General features: G+C 48.1%; 2 protein-coding genes across 6 annotated transcripts in view; one reads left to right on the plus strand and one right to left on the minus strand.

Annotated features, from left to right (window-relative positions):
* The window catches only part of PARP12 (poly(ADP-ribose) polymerase family member 12), a 50,735-nt gene extending 27,925 nt beyond the window's left edge, over positions 1–22,810 (plus strand). For 2 of the 5 annotated variants that reach the window (XM_060156545.1, XM_060156544.1), the window contains exons 7-12: positions 2,250–2,391; positions 5,293–5,389; positions 11,599–11,671; positions 13,546–13,676; positions 14,554–14,705; positions 15,937–17,021. In XM_060156545.1, the coding sequence (XP_060012528.1) occupies positions 2,250–2,391; positions 5,293–5,389; positions 11,599–11,671; positions 13,546–13,676; positions 14,554–14,705; positions 15,937–16,262 (921 nt within the window). In that variant the 3' untranslated portion in view covers positions 16,263–17,021. Of the gene's footprint in view, positions 1–2,249; positions 2,392–5,292; positions 5,390–11,598; positions 11,672–13,545; positions 13,677–14,553; positions 14,706–15,936; positions 17,022–21,041; positions 21,170–21,456 lie in introns of those variants that run through there. The other 3 variants (XM_060156546.1, XM_060156547.1, XM_060156548.1) reach the window with 3 other exon arrangements.
* TBXAS1 (thromboxane A synthase 1) overlaps positions 18,972–23,806 on the minus strand; it is a 150,679-nt gene continuing 145,844 nt past the window's right edge. The window contains exons 11-13 of the mRNA XM_060156550.1: positions 23,654–23,791; positions 21,580–21,742; positions 18,972–19,198 (exon numbers count right to left, since the gene is read on the minus strand). Coding sequence (XP_060012533.1) covers positions 19,124–19,198; positions 21,580–21,742; positions 23,654–23,791 — 376 coding nt within the window. The 3' untranslated portion in view covers positions 18,972–19,123. The remainder of the gene's footprint in view (positions 19,199–21,579; positions 21,743–23,653; positions 23,792–23,806) is intronic.

The following is a 23,806-nucleotide window of genomic DNA, read 5'->3' on the forward strand; positions in this document are numbered from 1 at the left end:
TCTGCCTGAGCTCAGGATATACGCCCAAATTTCAGGTCCAGGTTGCCTCCACCCTGTATTAATTTCCTGGCTCATCATAGCAAAGTACCACAAACTAGGTGGCTTAGAACAGCAGGGGTTTGTTGTCTCACAGCTCTGGAGACTGGAAACTGAAATCCAGGTGGCAGCAGGGCCATGTTTTCTCTGAAACCTGTAGGGAATTCTTGCTTGTCTTTTCCTCAGTTCTGGTGGTTTGCTGGTGATCTGTGGCGTTCCTCAGTTGTATTTGCATCACTCTAATCTCTACCTGCTCATCAGTAGCATTCCTCATGTGGCCGTCCTCTTATAAGGACATTGGTCATGTTGGTTAAGGGCCCACCTACTCCAGTATGATCTCATCTTAAATAATTACATCTACAATGACCCTATTTCCAAATAAGGTCACGTTCCGAGGTACTGGGGGTTAAGACTTCAACATGTCTTTTTGGGGGTTACAGTTTAATCCATAACCTAATCTTGTGTATAAATGTGTTACTCTTTTTTGGCCCACTGAGTTTTCCCACGTTGAACCTGCCGTCCCTGAGGTGGTGGGCTCCACGACGCATTACCCCAACCTGTATCCGGGCTGGATTATTCTCAACAGTCTTCTTGTGTCGATTTACCTTTTGCCTTTTCCCCTCTCCTGTGATCTCCTTTGGTTTGATCTAAAAGCTCTACGATTGCCCTCACCCTTTTGTACCCAAACAACCCATCTATCTCTGCTTGAAAGGGAAGACTTCCATTTATTCCTCCACTTGCCAGAATCTTACTTCTGTTCATCTGGTCACCATTCATGGAACGCCTGCAGGAGGTGGGACCCGGTTCAGCACAGCCGTCACCAGCCATAGCCGCTGGCAAAGGGCCCAGGTGCCAAATCCTGTGGCATTGCCAGTCTCCACCCAGCTTGTTGCCCACTCCCTCCTTCCTTTCCTTTCTTTCTTTAATTAGATTAAATTAATTATTCAGTTACTTATTGTTTTCTAATATTACATGAGTTTCATGTGTGCAGCGATGTATCTTGACTTCTACATACACTGCAGCGTGCTCACCACCAAAGGTTTATTTTCCATCTGTCACCGGTTGGCCTCCTTTACCCATTTCACCCTCTCCTCACCTCCCCTTTGTTTCCCCTTTGGTAACACCAGTCTGTCCTCTGTATCTGTGTGCTTGCTTTTGTTTTGTTTGATTTGTTTATTTAAAATTTTAAAAGTTCTTATTTATTTTATTGAAAAAATGTTTCATATGTCACATTTGAGCCTCACTCTCCTTTTTTGCTCCTCCTCTGTCTCCTTCATGGGCTTCTTTTTTCTACTTTTCTTTGTGAATGTTGGCGTTTCCCGGGGTCTAGCCTGAACCCCAGCTCTTCTGACATTGGTGGCCACCTTGAGTGATGTCTGCATCTCTGTCTGTAGACCAGATTCCTCTCCAAACTTCAGACTTCTATGCCCAGGTATCTGCCTCTATTTCTGCGGCACCTTTGCTTTTTGTTCCAGGCACTGTGCTAAGGGCTCTCTGTGCCTTATTTTAATCATTTTTCCAGGTCTTTGAGGATGGGATGGTCCTATTGTATAATGACATGAGTATGATTTAAATTCTGTTGTTATTCCTGTCATAGAGTTGAGATCATTGAGGTTCAGAGAGGTTCCAATAACGTGCTGAGGTTATAGAGGAAACAGATTCGAGAGCCAGAATTCAAACTCAAGTCCATTCCAAAATCTTTGATATCATGTAGGTAATGGGAAAGAGGGTGAGGGATCAAAATGGATAATTGAAAAAATAGAGCTCTCCAAGAGACCAGAAAAAGACAACAGCAAGGAGAACTGAACTCTGATTAAAGGGTGGTGGGAACAAGGGACAGAGGAGGTAGCGTCGCTCAGGCCCTCAGTGAAGCAGCATTTGAGAATTCACCATTGATGTTTCACCTTCCTTTGAAGGGTTGTATCATCCGTCATGAGTAATTGAATGCCCTCTCTCTCATCGCTCCCATGCATTGTCCGGGTTAGCGGGGTCCTCGTGTATGGGCTTCTGTTTCCTGAGCAGCTTTCAGGAGGCAGTTGCGTCGGCTCCTTTCCTGTGCCTCCCTCTCCTGCCACCGCACCGTGCCCGGCTCCTCTCCTCGGCCTCCCCCAGGACACAAACAACCACCGTGGGCACATTTGTGGGTGGTGCAGACGGCCCCCAGCGTCTGTCTTCTTCTTGCCTTCACCTCGTATCTGGCTTTGCCTTCACAGGGCGTGGAGCACCCCGTGACCAGCGTCAGCAACAGCGACGTGGAGAAGGCCTACCTGGCGTACTGTGCCGCAGGCTCTGACCCCCAGGCTGCTGCTCTGAAGTTCCAGGCAGGAAAGCACACATACGAATTAGACTTCAAAGGTACTTCCTGGAGTTCCCTGGTGGCCTAGTGGTTAGGATTCCGGGCTTTCACTGCTGTGGCCTGGGTTCAATCCCTGGTTGGGGAACTGAGATCCCGCAAGCTGCTTGATCTGGCCAAAAGAAAAAAGATACTTCCTGACCCTCTGCACTCACCCAGCAGGACCTGGTCATCTGCTGGCTTTGCCTTTTCCATTTTAACCCTGGAGAAAGTCCGCACACACATTGAGAGCCAGGAAAGAGAAGGATGGGGTGGTCCCTGCTCCTGAAGCGCTGCCAGACTGGAAGGGGGCATAGAGGCCCGCCAGAGGGATGGGTGGGGAGCTGCCTGGGGGCTGATAGGAGGGGACAGGAGTCCTCCTTGTGGAGGACAAGCAGCATCAGCCTGTGGGCAGTGACGGTTGTCCTGTAGGCCATGGGCGTCCCTGTGTCCAGGTCGCTGACACGTGTCATAGTGGTTCTGCTGTGCAGCTCTGCTTTCTGTAGACACCTTCAGCACAGATGGCCGGCCGGCTAAACACGTGGTAGGCACACACTTCAACTAAAAATTGTTGGGAAGCAGATTTTCAGATGCTCTGCTCGTGGTATCCTGAGTCTGGGCCTTGGCTTGTTCCGGTTGCCTTGACAGACAGGCAGACAGACGGAAACAGACCAAACGCCCTTTGGTCAGGCCTTCCAGTGGCTTATTTGTGACTTTTTTTTTTTTTTTTTTTAAGTTTCAGGTTTTTTGTGGCTTCTCTCAAGCCATTTTCACAGAGATTTATCAGTCCATCCCTGTTCAGTTCAGTTTTGCCTTTAAATTCACATTTTAAACTCTGAATCCCTCTGAGTTTTCATCATTTTTCAAGAAAATTAAGTGGGCCTTCCTTTAAGCATAGTTTATTATTTTCTTTATTTTTGTGGACCTTCTGTTTGGAGGGCAGCCAAGTGTTTTTGGTGAGTTATCCTAAATCCACTCTGTCTGCTTGCTTTTAGCCAGTTGGTTTTGCTTGTGGTTTGTAGCACTTGTGGTTTTACTTAAAGTAGAATTGCTGCCCTCTCAATGTGCCTGTACAGAGAGCCTAAAAGTTTCTTCTACTCTACAGCGAGAACTGCTTACAGTCTGCAGTGTCAGCTGGGGAACACAAGTCATATGTGAGGTGGTTTGCAATCCACAGTCTGATAAACTCAAGTGCATTAAAGGGGATGGTGAGAAATATATGAAATAATAAGTCAGGACAGGCCTGAAGAACAAGTCTATACACCTAGTACCCATCTGACTGCTGCTGACCATAGTTTGAAGTATTTCTTTAAAGTATCTGGACTATATCAAAACAGATCAAACAGAAATGTCAGATGTAGCCTTTATCATTCTCAACATAGGCAGCAGCCCCAGGGGACAGAACAGTTAAGATGAAGGTGGGGAAGAGCACACACATTGAGTTCACTGCAGACTGCAAGAAAAAGCATGTTTGCTGCAGACTCACTCAAGCTCACTTGGGTGGACACAATTCTTTTGTTTGTTGGTTGGTACATAACAGTAGCCACAGAAGTACTTTGAGGTGAGTTAACTTCTCCCTTCATAACCTGACTGCTAGGTAGAGTGAAAGCAAGTCTCAGACCGCAACCTACCACTCACATTTATTAACTAAATATTTATGAGGAAGCAGGAACGTTTAAGAAACACGCACAACTGACTCATTCTGTAGGATCAGGGAAGACTTGGCTCTGCCTTTTAGACTCCTGTCGTGAAACAGTCGCTCAAGGCAAATGCCAAGACTCCAGAGGCAGAATTCTGACGTCTGTTAGCTGGTATCAGTTGGGCAGAAGCCCCAAGATCAGGGCTTGTTTAGGGACTTCGCCTAGTGTATCCTCTTTGAGGGCAAATTAGGGAGAAGGCCTCATATTTACCCTGTCTAGGGGACGGTGGGGAATGGGTCTCGCATATATTTATCCAGTTCACTTATCTTGAATACCTTTTCACTTCACCAGTAAAAGCTCATTTCGGGTTCATTGCAGTGTTAGTCAACAGACCAATAAAAAGCCCGTTTAAGCTAATTAGCAGAGTATTGGTGGGAGATTGAGTGATGGGTAACTGAAGGGGTTGTGGTAGCCATCTCTGGATTATATGGGCTCCCGATTAGAATGTGGGGACCCCCCAGGAGTGCCCATCGTGATGACCATGTGGGCTGTGGCATGAGGGACACAGTGTCGCCTAGGTGATCACTGGGTGTATGCTGAAATGCAGTAGGGTGAGTTAGTTTTTCAAGTGAAAGAAAATTGTTTGTACTCTACTGCAGAAAATAAGACTTGACAGAGTTCTCCTGGTGGGTCGGGACATGTAGTCCAACTTAGAGGTATAGTGATTTTTCAACATGAACGATAGTTCCCCTGTCCCCCCACTGCTGCCCTCAGGAGGAATCTGAGAATCTTGGGCATGGGGCAAGGATTTCATTTATTAAAGACAGTCCAGTTTTTAAAAAGTTGAGAAGTATTTCTGTAGGGTAAGTTTAGTCAAAGTAAGAAAAAAAACTCATAAGAGTAAAATTATTATATTAACTCTAAATTCCACTGGCTCAAGATGGGGTAAATCGGTCTCAGGCTGGCCTGAAGCTTTTTTATATCCAAGCTGGGAAAAATTGCTGAGCAAAATAATAGTTTAAACAAGATTGGAAGGAACAATTTAAAAGCACTCATGTATAATTGATATGTCAATTACTAATCATTCATCTAGTCATTAAACCCAGTCTCCTACAGGTACCTGTTTTCTTTTTGAATATTTGAAATGTGTAAAATTGCCTTATTTTTTTAACAGACTGATTGTGAGCTTTACATTTGGATTAGCTTTCCAACCCATTTAATTTGTGTTTATAAAACATTGCTATCCCATATGTGTATATGTGTGTGTTTGTTTGTTTTTCCCAGACTTCGTTCAGAAAAACCTGGTCTATGGCACGGTTAGAAACGTTTGCCGGAGACCCAAATTCGTATCTCCCCAGGATGTGAAGCTGAAGCAAACCTGGTAGGTGGCATTTGGGGAACTTGTGTGTGTATCAGTTGTTGTGTGCTCTGCTGCAGGTACAGAACCTACTCAGACTAGCTACAGCATTAAGAGGGTTAGCTGGCTTGCAGACTTATGCCCTGGCACTCTCTGTCTCTGTTTCCTGTACCTGGCCCTCCTCTGAGTGTATTTGTACTTTCCTTCACTTAATACCAAAGTGCTGCTGTTCATTTGAGTGATCTGTAAGAAGGTTGAGGCTTCATGAAACAGAAAAATCAGTGTATATTTACCACATTCAAATGAAAACATAGTAGCATATATTATAAAGCTATAAAATACAACATAAATTTATAAAAAGTAAATGTTTGGTGTATAATCATTTTAATGATGATGCAGATGCAGTTAACAAAGCATTAAATGATAAGCCAAACACAACATAAAATAAAGGAAAAAGACACCAGAAAAATCACTTAATTAGATGTTTTATCTTTAAGTTTGCCAGTGATGTTACTGAGACATCAGGTATTCTTGTGCAGATCTTTCCAGAAGCCAAAAAGTTCTTTCTTAGTTTAGACTAACTTAGAGAATGGTGAGGAAATAGTAATAATCTAACTCCTGATATTTTCTGTTTCCATCTTCAAGTGATTATATCTTTTGTTTTATAACTTGCAGGAAATCTTTTTAAACAGCCCTTGGGGTTTTTCTGTTCATTTGTGTGTATGTTTGTTAGTCAGGTTTTTTCCTCTGGGAGCAAACTGTGGTTTTTGTTTCTAACAAAGGATTTTAAGTTCCTCTTTTTCCTCCAGTTGTGTCATGTATGAATGGCAATTCCAGTGTAGAGTCACCTGTAGCAGTTTGACTACTGACATGCATATTCTACAAGTTGGAAAGGCTTTGAAACAAGAGAAAGGATTATCCTTGTGGGTAGAGGCTTTGTGACATGTAACTATAGGGCTGCTTGTTGTGATCTGCTAGCCACTCTAGACTTGAAGCCAGCTCATCAGCTGGTCTTTACAAGTGAATAATTGAGTCACAGACCTGAATTTTTGTAAATGTTGAAATACACCAAAAATTACACCAATAAAACCCCATTATTTTAGTACTTGGATATCATGGAATACCAAAAACAGGTGCTGCAGGCACTAATTGGCCAACTTCATCCCCAGGGTGGGATCCCTTATGTCACAGGCTGCCAGAAGCCACAAGGGTAGTGCCTGGCCTTCTATGCATTTAGGAGCAGGCAGGGCCCTCCTGCAGCTGATAGGCAAATCTGTGAACTTTGCAAACTGATCAGACCCCTCTGAATCAGTAGTTTTAGACTTGAGGCAAGTGTGCTAGGATTGGAGCTGGGGGAGGGGTCAGTTCTCTCCAATCCCCACGGCCACTTACTGGGGGAGGGTGGCATGGATGGTGAGAGATACCATGGTGCCCATTAGTCTGGGTGTGTGACAGCAAGCCGGGACTGTAGCCAGAGCTGTAGCCAGCGCTGCTGTTAGCGGACTGCACCTTCCATCAGCTGGAGAAATCTGGCTCGTTTCTGTTTCACAGAGAACTTACAGTGTTTCTGTTTCTGTTTCTTCTTTTAAGATTTCACAGATGTACTTCAGTGGTTGTGTTTGTGGAGCATGGCAGGGTCATTTAAAGAAGCTAGAGGGAAAAGGTATTATCAATCCAAGCAAATAGAGTACCTGTGAGTCTAACAAAGTAGCCTCCTGGGGTTTCCGCTCCCTGTTTCCTTCGAAGCCAAGTGTGCCTTCCTTCCTCCCTTTCTTATTAAAATTTATTTTTGGCTATGTGTAAAACATGATTTAAAAGTCAAAACTATATGAAAAGGTACACTCAGCAGTCAGTATTCTCACTGTTATCTCCACACTGTTCCTATGATGGGCAAACATTTTCATCAGTTTCTGGTTTATCTTTCTGTGTTTATTTTTGCAAAAATGAGCAAATGCATATACATAAAAGTATCTTATTTTCTTTTTCTTGCATAAAAGGTAACATTCTATATATACTATTCTGTACCTTTTGTTTTTCGCTTAAAAATAGATCATTACTAGATTTGTTGTGATCATTTCACAGTATATACAAATATTGAAAAAAAAATTACTCCCTTTCAGTTCATTGAAGTCTTCTAAATTCTGTTTCTGTCTTCACAGTTCTCCATCATTTGCATGTACCATAGTTTAATCTGTCCACTTTCGAGGGATGTTTTGCCCTTTTTCAGTGTTTTGCTGTTACAAGTATGATACCACAAAGGATGTCTGGTGTATATGCTATTTCATATTTGTGGAGGTGGGTCCTCAGGTTAGAGTCCTAGAAGGTAAATGCAAGTTCCTCTTTGTGGGGTGGAACCGTTAATGCACTCACCCCAGAATGTGTGAGGTGCCTGCTTCCCTCCCCCTTGCCAACAGAGGGAGTCATCAAGCTCTTGGATTTTCGCTGTTCTCGTAGGTGGGAAAGGGTGTTTCAGTGTATTTAATGTACTTTCTCTTATAAATGAGGTTTAATATTTTTTCCTACATGTAAGGGCCATTTGCCTTTCTTTTTCAGTGGACTGTTTTGTCGTTTTGTCCATTCTTCTCTCAACATTTTGGTATTTTTCTTAAACATTAAGAGTCTTCTATCTAATGGGGAGATCAGCCCTCGGTTTGTTATATAAATTGCATTGTGTTTTCTTCGTTTGTTGTTTGCCTTTTGGCTTTGTCTATGAAGTATTTTACCATGCAGAAATATTTATTATTTAGTTAGTTAAATTTTGTTTCAGTCTCTCCTGTGAATTGCTTCTGGATTTAGTTTTGGTTAACTATGAGTCATCCTACTTCTGGACGTCATGTTTTAGTCTCTCCCTATCCAGAGCCTACCCTAGATGCAGTTTAGAAAAACTTACCTGTCTCCTTTCTGAGACTGGATCTCTTTTGTTGTCACTCTACTTAGTTGTCAGGGGACCATGGCAGACACCACATGTCAGAAATAAGAGTGGTTATTTTGGTTAAATTCAGAGTAAGAAACGAGGGATTCAGGATCTCCCTGCTATGTCACACACATTGGTGCAGTGAAGTGCGTCGTGCTTCCCTCTAACTTGTGTGACGGTAGCTGGTGGTCATGACTCCAGCAAGCAAGTCTGCTTGGGCCTCTGTGACCTCCTGGGACTCTTGTGTGGGTCACTTTTAGAAACAAATCGTCTATTTACATAATTAATGGAGTCACAGAACATGATCTCCATATTCAGAAGTTTAAGGATTGAAATGGCATTTATACATCAGGTATCTGGTTTATTAGTTCATTACTGTCCTTTCATCCTCCATGAAGGTTTTTTCATATGATTGTCTTATTTTTTTCTTACCTGCTTTTTGATATATTTTGTCATTTAATTTATTCCTCTCTACTAGTTTGGAAGTTATACACTCTATTACTGTTTTTTTTTTAAGGCCACTCTAGAAAATACAACATGAGTTTTTCACTTAGGTATAAGTCAGTCAGTATCTTTGCTGTCCTACCAGCTGACACAAGATCCTTCACATACTTTATTCCATTTACCTTCCTCTGGACTTGCTATTTTTTAACTTCATGAGACATTGCTTTTTTACATTATGACTGTTTCATTAAATTTACTCCCACTTACACCATTTTCTCTGTCTTTTCAAATTTCCTTAGATGAAGATCTGTTGGGAAAAAAATCTGCTTTTCTTTGCCTGAATACGTCTTTATTTTGCCCTCAATCTTAGGGATATTTTCACTGGGTGTAGACATTTTACTTGTAGTTATTTTCTCTTGAAACATTGAAGATATCACTCCACTGTGCTTTGGTTTCCATTGCTGCTTTTGAGAAATCAGCTGTTGGTCTAACTGATGCTTTCTTCCAGAATCACATTTTTTCCCCTTCTGGCTGCTTTTAAGATTTTCTGTTTGTCTTTGTATTATGCACTCTCACTGTGATGTGTCTGGGTATGTGTTTTTATTTGTCCTGTTTGAGATCCTTTCTGCTTCTTAAGTCTGTAGGTTGGTTTGTCTCATTAGTTCTATTTGAAAATTGCCTCCATGCTGTTCTAGCTACTCTCTTTTGGAGATTCAGTTTGCCTCTGACCAGGTTCAGGCCTTTTCACTCTGCTCTCCGTGTCTTGGCTTCTTCCCTGCCTTGTTTGTCTCCTTCCTGCTCTGCGCCACATTCTGAATAATTTCACTGCCCCTACCTTTCAGCTTGCTCACCCTCTCTTTAGGTCATCTCATCTGCTAGTAAGCCTGTCCATTGAACTTCTTCAGGGATTGTATTTTCATTTCTACAAGTTCTGTTTGTTTTTTTTCTTTTCAGACCCTCCAGGTCTTTTTAACAGTTTTCTGTTCCTTGCATATGATTTTTTAAAATAGATATTTATTGGAATATAATTGCTTCACAATACTGTGTTAGTTTCTGTTGTACAATGAAGTGAATCAGTCATAATGCATACATATGTCCCCATAGCCCCTCCCTATTGAGGCTCCCTCCCACCCTCCCTATCCCATGTCTCTAGGTCATCGCAAAGCACCGAGCTGATCTCCCTGTGCTGTGCTGCTGCTTCCCACTAGCTAATATTTTACATTTGGTAGTGTACGTATATTGATGCTACTTTCACTTCACCCCAGCTTCCCCCTCCTCCCCCATGTCCTCAAGTCCATTCTCTATGTCTGCGTCATTATTCCTGCCCTGCCACTAGATTCATCAGTACCATTCTTTTTTTTTTTTTTAGATTCCATATATATGTGTTAACATACAGTATTTGTTTTTCTTTTTCTGATTTACTTCACCTTGCATATGTTTTAAAGTTTGTCTTTTATTTCTTTAAACATAGAAAGAATAGTTGTTTTATAATCTGCCTGGTAATTTCAGCATCTTCAGTCTTCATGGGTCTGTTTCTGGTTGATTCGTGCTTGTGGGACCTTTTCTTTAGTTATTTTTAAACTGTGCCATTTTCCTAGGAAAGTTATTTGTGGGAGTTCTTTGAGGTTTAGGATGAAGGTATACGTCTCATGCCAGCAGAAACAGAAGGTAGATCTGTTGTAGGAAGAACAGCATTCTGAAACTGAATAGGAATGATTTGGAGTTAGAGTTTCACAGTCCTTATTTCTAAATCCTTTGGGCCATCTGTTTTTTAGAAATGGGTTTTTATTTCATTTTCAGAAAGAGCATGTGCTGCTTTGTATTATGTGACATATGCAATTAAACATGCTAATATTTTTTGCAGTAAAAATATGCATAGTCACTTTAAGAAGGAAATATATATAGACCACAAGTAGCCTCTTAGCAGTTCAAGTCAAATTTCTACTTCCAAATGAATTTTGACATCAATTTTATGTTTTAAAAACTGTTTTATTTGCCAGTTATACGTCATTGAGGCTGTTTTTTTAAATTAATTTGTTTTTTATTGGAGTATAGTTGATTTACAAGGTTGTGTTAGTTTCATTGAGGCTGTTGGGTTTTTAAAATTTTTTTATCATTGTGTTCTGAATTCACAGCATTTTTAATTTATTTTTTATTTAATTTATTTTTGGCTGCATTGGGTCTTCGCTGTGCGCAGGCTTTCTCTAGTTGCGGCAAGCAGGACTACTCTTTGTTGAGGTGCACAGGCTTCTCATTGTTCTGGCTTCTCTTGTCGTGGAGCACGGGCTCTAGGCACACAGGCTTCAGTAGTTGTGGCATGCGGGCTCAGTAGTTGCGGTGCGCAGGCTTCAGTAGTTGTGGCTCCTGGGCTCTAGAATGCAGGCTCAGTAGTTGTGGCGCACGGGCTTAGTTGCTCTGCGGCATGTGCGATCTTTCCGGACCAGGGCTCGAACCCATGTCCCCTGCATTGGCAGGCGGATTCTTAACTACTGTGTCACCAGGGAAGTCCCATTGAGGCTGTTTTTAATGAAAGTTTCAGGGCTCTTTGAATTTCAGAATCATGGATGAGGGTTTGGGTGTGCTGCTTTAGTCATATGCTCAGTCCCTTATGTGTTGGAGTTGGGATGCAGGTGAGAAATGGATCCCTCGTGCCTGATTGGTTTTGGGTTTGGTTTTGGTTTTGACCACATCGGCAAAGATGGAAGTGCTGTTACGTGGTGGAGAGTGTGGTTATGTGCTTCCTCGCCTCCTCCCTGCTTTTACAGAACCATATGCTGACGCTCAAGACTGATGGCCTCGGCTGCTGGAGGCACCTCTGGGAAACCTACTTATGTCTAAGAACAAACTAAGTGTTTCTCTTTACATTTTGTAACAGCGTCAATTCCCAAGGCCTAAAGAGTATCCCTGAGCATTGGGACCACTTGGCCCTGTCGGACACTGGCTTTAAGGTATGAGACTGGCACTGCCCCAGGCTGGGGAGGAGGTGTCCTTAGACACAGGTGAGTGTGAGTGGACCATGCTGTGTCCTCCTCCTCTGAGAAGTGCGTGCGAGGTTTGGTTTCTTTCAGATCTTGGGGATTTTACGGCTAGATGACTACCCAGGAGGTGGCCATGGCTCGAGGGGAGAGGATGTATGGTGGAGGGAGGATGACGAACTGGAAATTTTCTAGGAAGGGCATAAATAAGGAGCTTAAGAGCTGCTTAGCTAATAAAAGTTTTACTAAGCAAGGAAAGGGAAAGAAGCCAGCAGAAGGTGTGGTGTGATGAGGACCATCTAGAAGGGGAGTTGCTGTTGGGAGGTGCTAGGAACTTACTAGAAGATGAGAGAAGGACAGTCTATTCAGCGAGTTGCAGTGGGTGCCACGCTGAGTTGAGTAGAGAGCTCAGGCCGGTGTCCGATGACGCCCCATGTACATGGAGCACCCTGACTGGCCTCTGACCTGGCAAGCACTGTGCAGACTGGTTTTTCCAACATGTGCCTGGGAGTCGCACAAACACACCCAGACACCAGCAGCCCTGGCAGGACGTGTGGAGGGCTGGGCAACTTTCAGACACAGTACTCGGCCATCAGGGGACCAGGCGACTGTATTTCAGGGATCAAGGAAGGTGTCACCGGGTCCACACCTAATGATGGCTGGCGCTTACACAGGCAGAGGGTGGGGAAGGACACGCCAGTTGATGGGAACTGGCTGGGGAAGGAACCCAAGTCAGGACACGGAGTGTCTCGGTGGAGGGCGTGCATAGGCGGGGGCTGGGGGACAGGAGATGGAGGTCAGGGCCGAGCTGTGGAGTGTCCTGGTCAGGGGGCCGAGCCGCGGGCCATGATAGGTGCGGGAGTCCTTGCCAGGCTCCATGCTGGGAGGGCAGGGCTTGAGGGAGAGGGTTTGGTGGCATCTAGTGAGATGGGAGCAAGGAAACCAAAGTCAGATTTTGGGTTGCAGAGACCCATGGATGTTTACACAGAGTCCTGACCATTTAGGGTCTTTGCGGGGTGAGGTGGTTATTATACAGCTGCACTCGGTGGGGGAGGACGGTGATCCCGGGTCAGGCTGTCACTGGGCCAAGCCCCGTGGAGCCAGGAACAGGGAGGCTGCTTGGGGTCCAGGCTGCAAGGGCAGGGATTTGTGGCTTGTCACTCTGTGAGACAGTTGGGGGCTCTGAGTCAGGGGCCCCTCTGGGCTTATCAGGAGTGTTGCTTCCCAGAGCCAGACGCTAAGGGAAGGGCGGGCTCAGCTGGGAGGGAGGGGCGCCCGCGGGTCTTGCTGAGCTTCTGGGCTTATCAGGAATGTTGCTTCCCAGAGCCAGACGCTAAGGGAAGGGTGGGCTCAGCTGGGAGGGAGGGGCGCCCGCGGGTCTTGCTGAGCTCCTGGGCTTCTGTGTGCTGTCTGCCGGCCTGGCCTCTCGCTCAGTGCTCGCCGTGTGTGGGGCTCACGCAGCATTGCTGCCTGTGGCAGGGTTTGCCCCCTCTCTGCCAGATGTGTGTGTGCCACATCTGTTGGCACCAGCTCCGTGGTCTTGTCGACTCTGTAGTCGGCCCTGTGTGGGGTCAGAAGAAGAGCAGCGGTGTGCTGGGGGCAGCCAGGGTGGTACTCACATAGCATTGCCTGCCTGTCCTTTAGGCTGGCTTCACAGTGGAGAGGAGAGAAGTGACCACAAATAGCGTGCATCCGGAGCCTGCAGAGACTGCCCCTTGAAGTAAAGGGGAGCGTGGTAGACGCCGTCTGGGTTTGCCTGTGGTTCTGGCATTTCATGAGCAGCCTTGGGAAGAGATGTATATTCTACACTTTGATGATAACAGAGTAAAAATATTTGCCCCTTACAGAGGATCACCCTCCCTTCGTCCTCAGAGGAGTTTCGAAAGATCTGGAAACTCTTCACCCATACGATGCCTCTCTATTACGTTCAGAAGATTGAGCGGGTCCAGAATGTGGCCCTTTGGGAAGTCTACCAGTGGTGCGTTGGGGGCTCGCTCTTGGTGGGCTGGTGCCTCTGTCCCCTCAGCCAGCTGCTTACCAGACATGCCCCAGGCTGCAGGGACAATCCGAGAAAGCAGCTTCTGTTTGTCCAGTGCTGCTGGGATCAGGAGCTGTTTCCCTCTCCTGTCCACCTCCTCATCCGTACAAGCTCAGTGCTGGCATGTTCCTCCAGGGAGATGGGAGACTGCGGCTTCCCTAGAGACAGAGCTGGCTCCTGCACTAGTGCCCTCGGCCTCCCTGAAGACCAACAGGGGACGGGTCCGAATAAGCCACCCACACCCTGGGGAGTGTAAAGCTGCTGTCCTGGCAGCCAGAGAGCAGGGGTCTCCTTCTTGTGCCTGAGGACTGGCATGTTCTCAGGCACTTGTTTGTGTGGGGAGGAGCCCACATCAGGTCACTGCAGTGGGCCTGGGCTCCTGCTGACCTTCCCCACAAGAGGTTGGAGCAGTGTAATCTGAACTCTGGTTCCAGTGATGAGATCAAGGTAACTTACAGGAGAGGGAGAAGGAGGCCCTCCCTCCCACCCCCAGCCAGCATCTTCCAGCTCCCCTGGCTAAGCTCCAGGCGGAAGCAGGGTGGTGGGAAGAAGCACACTTGCCTTCCAAGGGCTGGTCTGTCTGCTTTGGGGGTTCATGGAGCAATGCAGGCCTGGAGCCCTGGAGGGAAGGCTTCCTTCTGCTCTCACCCAGGCCCTGCTCTCGCCTTTTCTGGCCCCTGGCCCATGGCTGGAGTCTCATGGACCTGTGGCTCCTGGCCTCATGACACATCTAATTAAATGTGTTTCTTGGGCCGGGTGGCCTGTGTTTGGTGGCAGGCATTCTCTGCCGCCAGCACGTTCACTCCCGTGATTCTAGGCAGAAGGAGCAGATGCAGAAGAGAAACGGCGGGAAGACAGTGGATGAGAGGCAGCTGTTCCACGGCACCAGCACCGGTTTCGTTGACGCCATCTGCCAGCAGAACTTTGACTGGCGGGTCAGTGGTCTTCATGGTACTTCCTACGGCAAGGGTAAGTGCGAGGCGGCCTCTGCTGGCAGAACCCTCTTTGCCTTGCTGTCCAGGGCTCGGAAACCACTTTAAAGCAAATTGATGGAGGGCGTGGGGGAAACCAGCATGAGCTGAACCAGCGGTTCAGACTCAGCACTGGCCAGGATGTGGGATGCCCAGCTGGCGGCACCTTACTCTCATCCCCCTGTGTGCAGCCCTAGGCCTGACCCAGGGTTTGAGCAGGGGTGGCCCTGCTTAGGCTGTTGTTTGGCTTCACTGGGAAATGGGTCTGCATCCCTGTGGGACCCTTCCCAGCCCTGAGTCAGGTCCCCACCTGCCTGTGCTGTTTCCTTAGAGTAGAAATCTGAATGCTCAGATACGCTCATGTAAATATGTCATTCTTACTATAATGTGAGTTCCCCGTTTTCCTGTCTCTTAGTTATTTTTAAACTTTGTTTGAAAATAATTTCAAACTCACAGGAAAGGTGCAAGAATAATATTAAAAAAAGAAACCTCCCATGTAAAGTTTACCTAGTTCATCAGCTTGAACACTTTCCACATTGGCTTTATCACCCCTTCCCTTATTTCTGAACCATTTGGGAGTAGGCGGCATACAGCATACCCCTTCACCCCGTAACACCTCCTAAGAACAAGAACATTCTCTTCTGTAACCACGACACGGTTACTAGATGCAGAGAGTCTCGTAGTGGTGTGATCTGCAGTCAGCATCCCCTCTGCCGAGTCCATCCGTTAGCTTCCGTCCTGCATGCTGACGGCTGCGGGGTCCAGGTGCACAAGAGCCAGTGGTGGGCTGTGAACCTGAATATGTAGGCGCAGCTTCCAGCTCAGGCCCCCATTCGACAGGGCTCATGAATCTGTACATTGGGCTGCCGGTGTCTGCACCGTGTTCCTTGTGTGGGGTCTTAGCCACGTTCCACACCAGCCCTGGGAGGACGGGCCCGACAGCCCCGTTTTATGGCTCAGGAAACGGAGGTTCTGGGCGGGGGATGGGGGCTCAGTAATGAGGTGTCCAGAGACCTTTAGGATTTGAGTGACAGATCTTAACTTGAAAGGAGTTTTCTGTCTCAGAGTTTGGTGACCCCTCTGATGCTCCTTACAAGGGAAAAGCTGGAAAGACGGGAGCTGAGGGAGGGCAGAGGCCACTGGCCTCACCCGGGTTGCAGGACACTGGCGTGCCTCTTCCGGCCGCGGGCTGTCCCCCGGTGCCCAGCCCAGCCCTGGTGTCCTTGCAGGGAGCTACTTTGCCCGGGACGCCGCGTATTCCCACCACTACAGCAAAACTGACACCAAGTCCCACACGATGTTCCTGGCTCGGGTGCTCGTGGGCGAATTCGTCCGAGGCAACGCCAGCTTCGTCCGTCCCCCGGCGAAGGAGGGCCAGGGCGACGTCTTGTACGACAGCTGCGTGAACCGCGTGTCTGACCCCTCCATCTTCGTGGTCTTCGAGAAGCACCAGGCCTACCCAGAGTACGTCATCCAGTACACCGACTCCCCCGGGCCCACTGCCGCCACCACCAGCCTGTTCACCTTTGCGTCCTTCTTCGGTGTTCGGCAGTGAGCACCCCGATGGTTTTATGCCTTTCTGGCTGATCTTACTTGAAATAGCTATTAGGGAAAGTTGTTTTTTTTTAAACAAAAAATTTTTAATGAGCTGTTCGTTTAACATTGACTTCGTGATGAAGTTACGTTCTTAATCTCTGGCTGATAATATTTTCACTTTTAAGTCACTTTTGGACTAGCCAGTAGTGATTGTAGGTGAACCCATTATTGCTTTTTACTCAGGTGTTAAAAGTTTTGTTTTTTACTCTTTGTTGACTTTGCTGCAGATTGGCCCCAGGCACAGAGTTTCCAGACACTGTTTTATCGATTGGTTTTAATTTTCAAGAGTTTCTGTCTCTTCAGTGGTTTGGTTTTTCAGGGTCTTGGTGGCACCTGGTTTTGTTTTTGTCCGAATGACACAGCAGCCATTGGTGCAGGAAATCCTGGGTTGTGGGCCGGTGAGGCACAGTCATTGTGTCCATTGCTGTGTCTCTAATCTAGGGGGCTCTTCCGCTGCTTCTCCTGGGCTTCCAGCCTTGAAATTGGCCCATATATCATGTTGTTAGGACCATGGCTACTGTGTGGTGTCACTGAGTCCCTGTCGGTCTCCCTTAGTCCTAGCAGCCGTCACCATCACCCAGGAAGTGCACTCACCCTGGCAGGTGCCTCTGCACCGAGCACCCTGTGAATGAGGGTTTTATGTCCCCATGAGATCTGAATACCTGTGCTGCAGCGTCACGTCACAGCAGAGTCTGGGAATAAAAGAATATTTATCTGACGTGGGTGATGGCTGCAGCTCATTCTTCAGTGTCTGTTTATTGAGCGCCTGCTGTGTACAGGCACTTTTCTGGGGGTCGGGATATAACAGCCCCCGTTACTGGCCTCGGGGAGGCTGTGTGTAGATTTATCATGCGGCCAATGAAGCTGAAGGTTCGTGGCCCCTCATTTGCTGGGACCCTTTCCACAGCCTGAGGAGGGACCCCTGCTGTATGGCTGCATGATCATACATTTTGGTTAAATTTGCAAGTTACATATTTGTTTTTTTTCTTTCCCTGAACTCAGCTTTCAAGCCCCACAAAACCCAGATCCACTATTGTGCACTGTGTTGTGGGCACGGAGCAGGTGGTGTGTTCTTGTGTCCTCCACACACAGTGGTTGGTAGGGGTCTCTGCTGGGCGGTGGAGGGGCCGGCAGGATGGCTCCGCCTCATAAGGCCATCTGCCTCCTCCTGGATGGCTGGTCCCATTGGCCTCAGGTTCAGTCCTCAGCAAGGTGTCCTCTCCTCACCTGCACCCTTCCTTCCCGTTCCCCAGCCTCCTGATACAGTGTGTCCAGTCTCCACACGATGCCTCTGCCTGTAGTTCTCAGATCCAAGGCTGCTGGGAGCTGGGTAGTGGGAAGCAGCAAGAGTGGTCCGTCTGGGAGTGTGGGCGAGGAGCGTGGCAAGGGGAAACCTGGGGCGGGAGATGATGAAACGCTCCAGGGAAGTCGGGTGCACTGTGAAGACTGCCGAGGGCTCTGCACTTGCTGACCTTTGAGAAAGCACACTGGCGAATACCTGGACTGGACATTTGAGAAAGGGATGGGGTACATGTAGCTCAGTTGTGGGTGGGAGCATGGGGCAGCTGTTCCTGTGGGCACTGGAGGGGGTGGGCATTGTGATGGGAAGAAGTCAAAAAGACCTCTCAGAATTTTCATGCAGAGGTAGTAGGATCCAGAGCAAACGTGTGTGTGTGTGTGTGTGTGTGTGTGTGTGTGTGTGTGTGTGTGTGTGTGTGTGTGTGTGTGTGTGTGTGTGTGTGTGTGTGTGTGTGTGTGTGTGTGTGTGAGTGATTGACAACAGAGTCGTGAGGCTGGCCTCTTTTATATTCTGAGAGGGGAGTCTCCAGGGGAGCGCTCTGGGGAAGCATGGCGTGCTGGACGCAGGGAGGGCAAACAGCAGAAGCAGCTGCTCGCAGCCGTGGGTACGGGAGACCCCTTCTCCCAGCTCTCCTGCAACAGCCTGCACTTCGTAAAGGTGGCTCAGCCTGGGTAGCCCAGCCTTGCTTGCGGGTCCCTGCTCTGTTATTTATACAACATCAGCCCCTTTGCACTGTTCGGATGTTAAGTAGAGGAGGGCGCTGTGACCTGGGTCAGCAGCCTTGTTTTACAGGTGAGGAAACAGAGGCACAGAGGTGGCAAGAGCAGCAGCCATGATCACAGGCTGCTGGTGGCAGATCCGGGATTCAGTTTGCAAGTTCTTTGTTGCATTTGAGCTTCTCAGGAACACAATAATTACTTTTACTAAAAATTCACCTCTGTATTTTGATTATTTGATCAAAATTAAGATAGGATGTTCTTTAAAAGAAAAAGTACACTTCAGCCTCTATCACTTTTCTGCACATTAAACTTATAAAGTTAGTAGTAGCCTACCTAGGAAAATCGAGGCATGATAAAGCATTTGAACCACATTTGAAGTTGAGCTTCTGACGAATGTTATTCTCTAAGTTAAATGAACCAGACGCTGAAAAGGCCCCCGAGCTGGGGCCGTCAGGACCACTCACCTGAGCGTCCATGTGTCCCCTGCCCTATCGATTCCTTCCATCCTGAGGCCAGAACTTCTTTAAAAATCCAAGTACTCAATCATTTTGTCAAAACTACGTTTTCACTCATTTATCAGCAATCGCTGATTCAGAGAGGTGGATCCGTTGCTCAAACACTATTGGCAAAGTCAAAACTAAGTGCAACAAACATTTATTAAGCATTTAGGAAATGTTACGTAAGTGGCCTCTTTTATACTCATATGCCAGGCACGCTTTCAGTTGCTTCGGTGATGTCTTTCCAAAAATCTGAATTTCCACATGAAGGTTTTCTTTGAATTAGGGGCTGGTCATGACTTCGTCAGCGGGAGACGATCCTGATGTAGACGCCATTTTTTGGACCTAGGGCAGATTTGGATTCTAGCTGCAGCGGTACCTAAAATAGAGGAAATTAAGATATTTGTCATAGTTAATCCTACAGACAGGAAAACTTCCTCAGAACGGGCCGTGAAGCAGGGTTGTGGGAATTCGGCTGAGGGCTGAGGGCCGGCAGGCTGGGAGTGAGCAAAGCAGCTTCCCCAGGGGGACCTTGAGAAGCAGCAGAGCTGTGTCTTGGGCCGGGTGTTGGATGGCGGCTCACCACCTTTCCCGTGTTAATAAAATACCGCAGGGGAAGGGTCCCACATTTATCCTTCTAATAAGCCTGCCTAAGGTGGGAGCAGCTCACTTTGCAAATGAAGAAATGGAGGTTCAGAGAGGACAAGCGACCTGCCCAAGGGCACATGACTGGAAAGTGGTGAGCAAAGCCTCAGACCTTCCTCATCTCCCCTCGTCTCTCACCCTGGGGCCCAGCCAGTAACTGAGTAGACCACTCCCCAGGGGCTTGGGGAGAGCTCCCTGCTGAAGGCCCGCTGCCATTCAGAAGGCTTTCCTTATGTCCAGCTTAGGCAGACCGATGGAGGACTTGGAAGAAAAGCCACAGAATTACTCAAGAAGCAGGGCGTCCTCTTGAGCTGCGTGTAAAAGGACTGTTCAGTGGCTACCATGAAACCTTTAAAGGAAAGAAGGGTCACAAGGCCCTAGTGCTGGGGCCGGGTGGGCTTTCAGATGTCTTGAGAGTTCAGATGGGAGACCAGTTATATGCTCAAGAAACAAGACGATCTAGACCTGCCCTATCTCGTGCGGTAGCCACTAGTACGTGTGGCTGCTCGATGCTTGAAGTGGGGTTAATGCAAATGGGGGCAGAATTTTTGATTTGATTTGATTTGATTTATTATTAACATATAAACAGCCGCACGTGGCTAGTGGCTACAGTATCAGACAGTTACAGGCACACTTGGACTTCAAAAAGAAAGTAGAGGTCTGTTGTGGCTGGCAAAGTCAGGGAGGGCTTCCTGGAGGAACTGGTGCCTCGGGTGGGGCTAGGAATAGGAGACGCCCTGTGAGCAGGGCTTCTCAGGGACCACTTCGGGATTTGAGGGAACACCAAAGGACTTGGAGGATGGGATTAGACTGGGGGTGGGGAAGGGGGAGGGATGGCATTCCAGAAGGAGCAACAGACTGAGCAGGCAGGGAGGAGTGGGTGGGAGGCTCTTGGAGTGGGAAGTTGGGGTGGGGAAGGCAAAGTGAGCTCAGAGTTCTCCCTGGACCCAGCAGGCTTGGGACTCAGGGCTGGATCTTGAGCTGGGGGAGTGCCAGGCATAAGCAGTGTTCTGGGGCATTGGTCTGGCTGCTGTATTGTATGTCAAGATCAAGGGTAAATGAGACAAACCCCCAGAGAAAGTCCTGTACCCATGGAATGCCTAAGGCAGGCAGGGGCCTGCTCTCCTCTGCTCCTTCATCTTGATTTGGCTCTCTGCTCCCAATTTGCCCCTCCCTCCCTCCAGCCTTAACCATCAGACCTTTATGGACATCATCACATACAGTTCCTCAGCCTTTTGTATTTCAACCCAGCTCATTATTCCTCCCCAGCCAGCAGCTTGCCCCAGTCTCCCTGTTTGTCAGAGGCAATGCCACTCTCTGAATCTAGATGTTGTTACCATCTGTCATCGTGTCCTTATTATCTGTCCCCTTACTCCCTCCTGTCCAGGTCTGCAGCCGTGCTGAGGGGTAGTGAATAGGCACAGAGGAGAGCACTGTTCGGGTTGTGTGGGGAGCAGCTGATACTGTGCAGAGAGGCTGCTACATGTAGAGGAAAGAGGGAGGGCTTGAGAGTGAGTGAGATCTGGTTTGAACCTCAATTTCTTCACTCTCCGGCGATTCATTCCTTTGTTCATCAGTGTTTGTTGAATGACCGAGTGGGCACCTGCCACATGCCTGGCCTGAAGCTGGGTGCTGGAGCCTCCAACAATGAATAGGACAGTCTTTTGGTCCCTGATCTCAAGGAGTGTGCAGTCCAACTGTGTGACGTCAGGCAAGTTATTAACCTCTCTGAGCTTTATTTTAGCTCCTCATCTGAAGAATGGGAATCATAATTTACTCTGCAGGGTTACTGGGTTCTCTTTGCTGAAGAGGGGAGAGCTACAGCATGGTGAGGTCTAGCCTTGCTGTACAGAGGACAAGAATGATAATAGATAACACAGACTCGGGTTATGTGCCAGGAGCTTATCTGAGCACTTACGATTGATTCAATCCTCACCCCACAAGAAGAGGGAGGAGGTGTGCTACTTCTGCTACTGCTACTTCCTTTCACAGATCAAGGAACTGAGACCCAGAGAGCTTGAGGAGCTCGCCCCAGCTCACGCAGAGCCGGGAAGCCACCGTAGGCATCAGGGAACTGGGGTGGGCACCCCTTGCGCCCGGAGCAGCAGGGCTCACCTGAGTCTCGGGACAGGCTTCGAACCGGAACTTGCGCAGGACGTGGAGCAGCGTCAGCTTGGCCTCCAAGAGCCCCAGTCTCACCCCGAGGCAGCTCCGGGGACCTGCCCCGAACGGCAGGTACGTGAAGGGCCGCTGGCGCTGCTGGGCCTCGGCTGTGAACCTACGGGGCAGCACGGTCAGCGTTGGCCTGGGTCACCACCTCCCTTCCTGGGGCTTCAGCCACTGGCTCTGGCTGAGGGACCCCATCATCTGAGGCCACGCTCCCACCACGTGAGGCCTAAACCCCACCTCGGTCTACAGGATCCTGTTTTTTTCCTGGACCGGTCAGTCCCTAAGGCTTTGGAGCTGGTGGCCACTGATCCATGTGCTCCCGTGCGGCTCCCCTCCTCCTGTCCTGCAAAGCCCCGAAGGCACCGCTGAATTAGCAGAATCACCTGGATCGTCAGCATGGCCCTCTCCGCCTCTCCTGATGAATTCACTGTGTTGTTAATGAGCTTTGCAGGCTCCCTAGAATCCAGGATGAAAGTCTCAAAGAAACCACAGCTCTCGCTTCACCCATGGCTCCAACTTCCCCAGTGGCCAGAGGGTGACACTGGCTGGCCGGCATCCCCTTCCTAAGCAGAGTCCCTGGGCACCAGACCCCTCTGGAGGCCATGTCCTGCCAGTTTGTCTCTTGATGCCATGCTGGGCAGCTGTCTCCCTGCCCACACTCACCTTTCTGGTTTAAACACTGAAACTTGAACCACTGGGGGTGGCAGTATTTGACCCGCTGGAAGCTCTTCTTCAGAATGAATTGCCGTATCTGCTCCCAGATGACAGCATTTGCCACGTGTGTTCTGTGACAGTAACGCTACGTGACAACCACAGCTCCCTTCTTACTACCTCTGGACTTTATGGGCCCAAGAAGCCCTTGACCCACCTTTTCTACATCGTATTAATGCACTTTTTGTTTTCAAAGGTGATGCTGCAAGCCTTGCAGCTGCTGTTTATGTTTCTTGATATTTACCATAATTCCAGGAGCTGCTGGGCAGCAGAATGTTATTTATCTGGGTCCCACTGCCCATGGCTTCCCAGGGACCAGGTTGTAGAGTTGGGGCCGCATTAACAGGAAGCTGGAGCCACTAACAGTGGGAACAGAGCTGCAGGCTGGCCAGCTCCCCCATTTGCCAGGAAGCGATATCCGTCGACTCTGATGAGGAGGGCGTGTAGATGCCTGCTCAGACACTTTAAATTGGGAGTCTAGAACCGAAATCTAGACAATGGACCAAATCCATGCAGGGGACAGGAGAGAGGATCCAGGTCTACCATGTTAGGGTAGCTGGTTCTCATGAATTCCTGTAGAAATTGTTGATGCTCTTGTACTGGAACAGGCATTAAGTTTAAAAAAAGGAAACAACATTCTGCTACTTTTTAATGCATTCCTGAAATGTGTCCTTGTTTCTTAAAACAAATAGTGGACACCCGTTTGAAATTGCCTTGTTGGGCTTCCCTGGTGGTACCGTGGTTAAGAATCCGCCTGCCAATGCAGGGGACACGGGTTCGAGTCCTGGTCCGGGAAGATCCCACATGCCGCAGAGCAACAAAGCCCATGCGCCACAACTACTGAGCCTGCGCTCTAGAGCCTGCGAGCCACAACTGCTGAGCCCGTGTGCCACAACTACTGAAGCCCGCACGCCTAGAGCCTGTGCTCCACGACAAGAGAAGCCACCGCAATGAGAGAAGCCTTTGCACCGCACCGAAGAGTACCCCCGCTCACCACACCTAGAGAAAGACCGTGCGCAGCAACGAAGACCCAATGCAGCCAAAAATAAATATAATTAAAATAAATTTATTTAAAAAAATTGTCTTGTTACCTGTATGCAGTGCTGTGGAAATGCTAAATCTCTGGATTATGTTTTGGGCTTTTAAAAATGGTACAATTATTTCCTTTAGGAATTATGCCTAAAAAATGTCTCACTGCCATGACTTTTGAGTTTTGGGGGACTTTACTAAATCTGTGTCTCCTGGCAGGCGCCTCCAATCCCCCCACACTCACATCCCCCAGAGCCTGTTTGAAGGGGACAGTACTCACCTCTCAGGGTCGAAGGTCTCCGGGCGCGGCCAGTGCTCAGGGTCATGGTGCAGAGCGCCCACGGCCACCTCCAGCACGGCGCCTGCGGGGATGTGCTGCCCCAGCACCTCGCAGTCCTGTGCCGCCTCCCGTGTGAACCTGCGGGGACACATG

The sequence above is a fragment of the Lagenorhynchus albirostris genome, chromosome 8 (assembly GCF_949774975.1).
Source record: "Lagenorhynchus albirostris chromosome 8, mLagAlb1.1, whole genome shotgun sequence".
Classification (NCBI taxonomy): Eukaryota; Metazoa; Chordata; class Mammalia; order Artiodactyla; family Delphinidae; genus Lagenorhynchus; species Lagenorhynchus albirostris.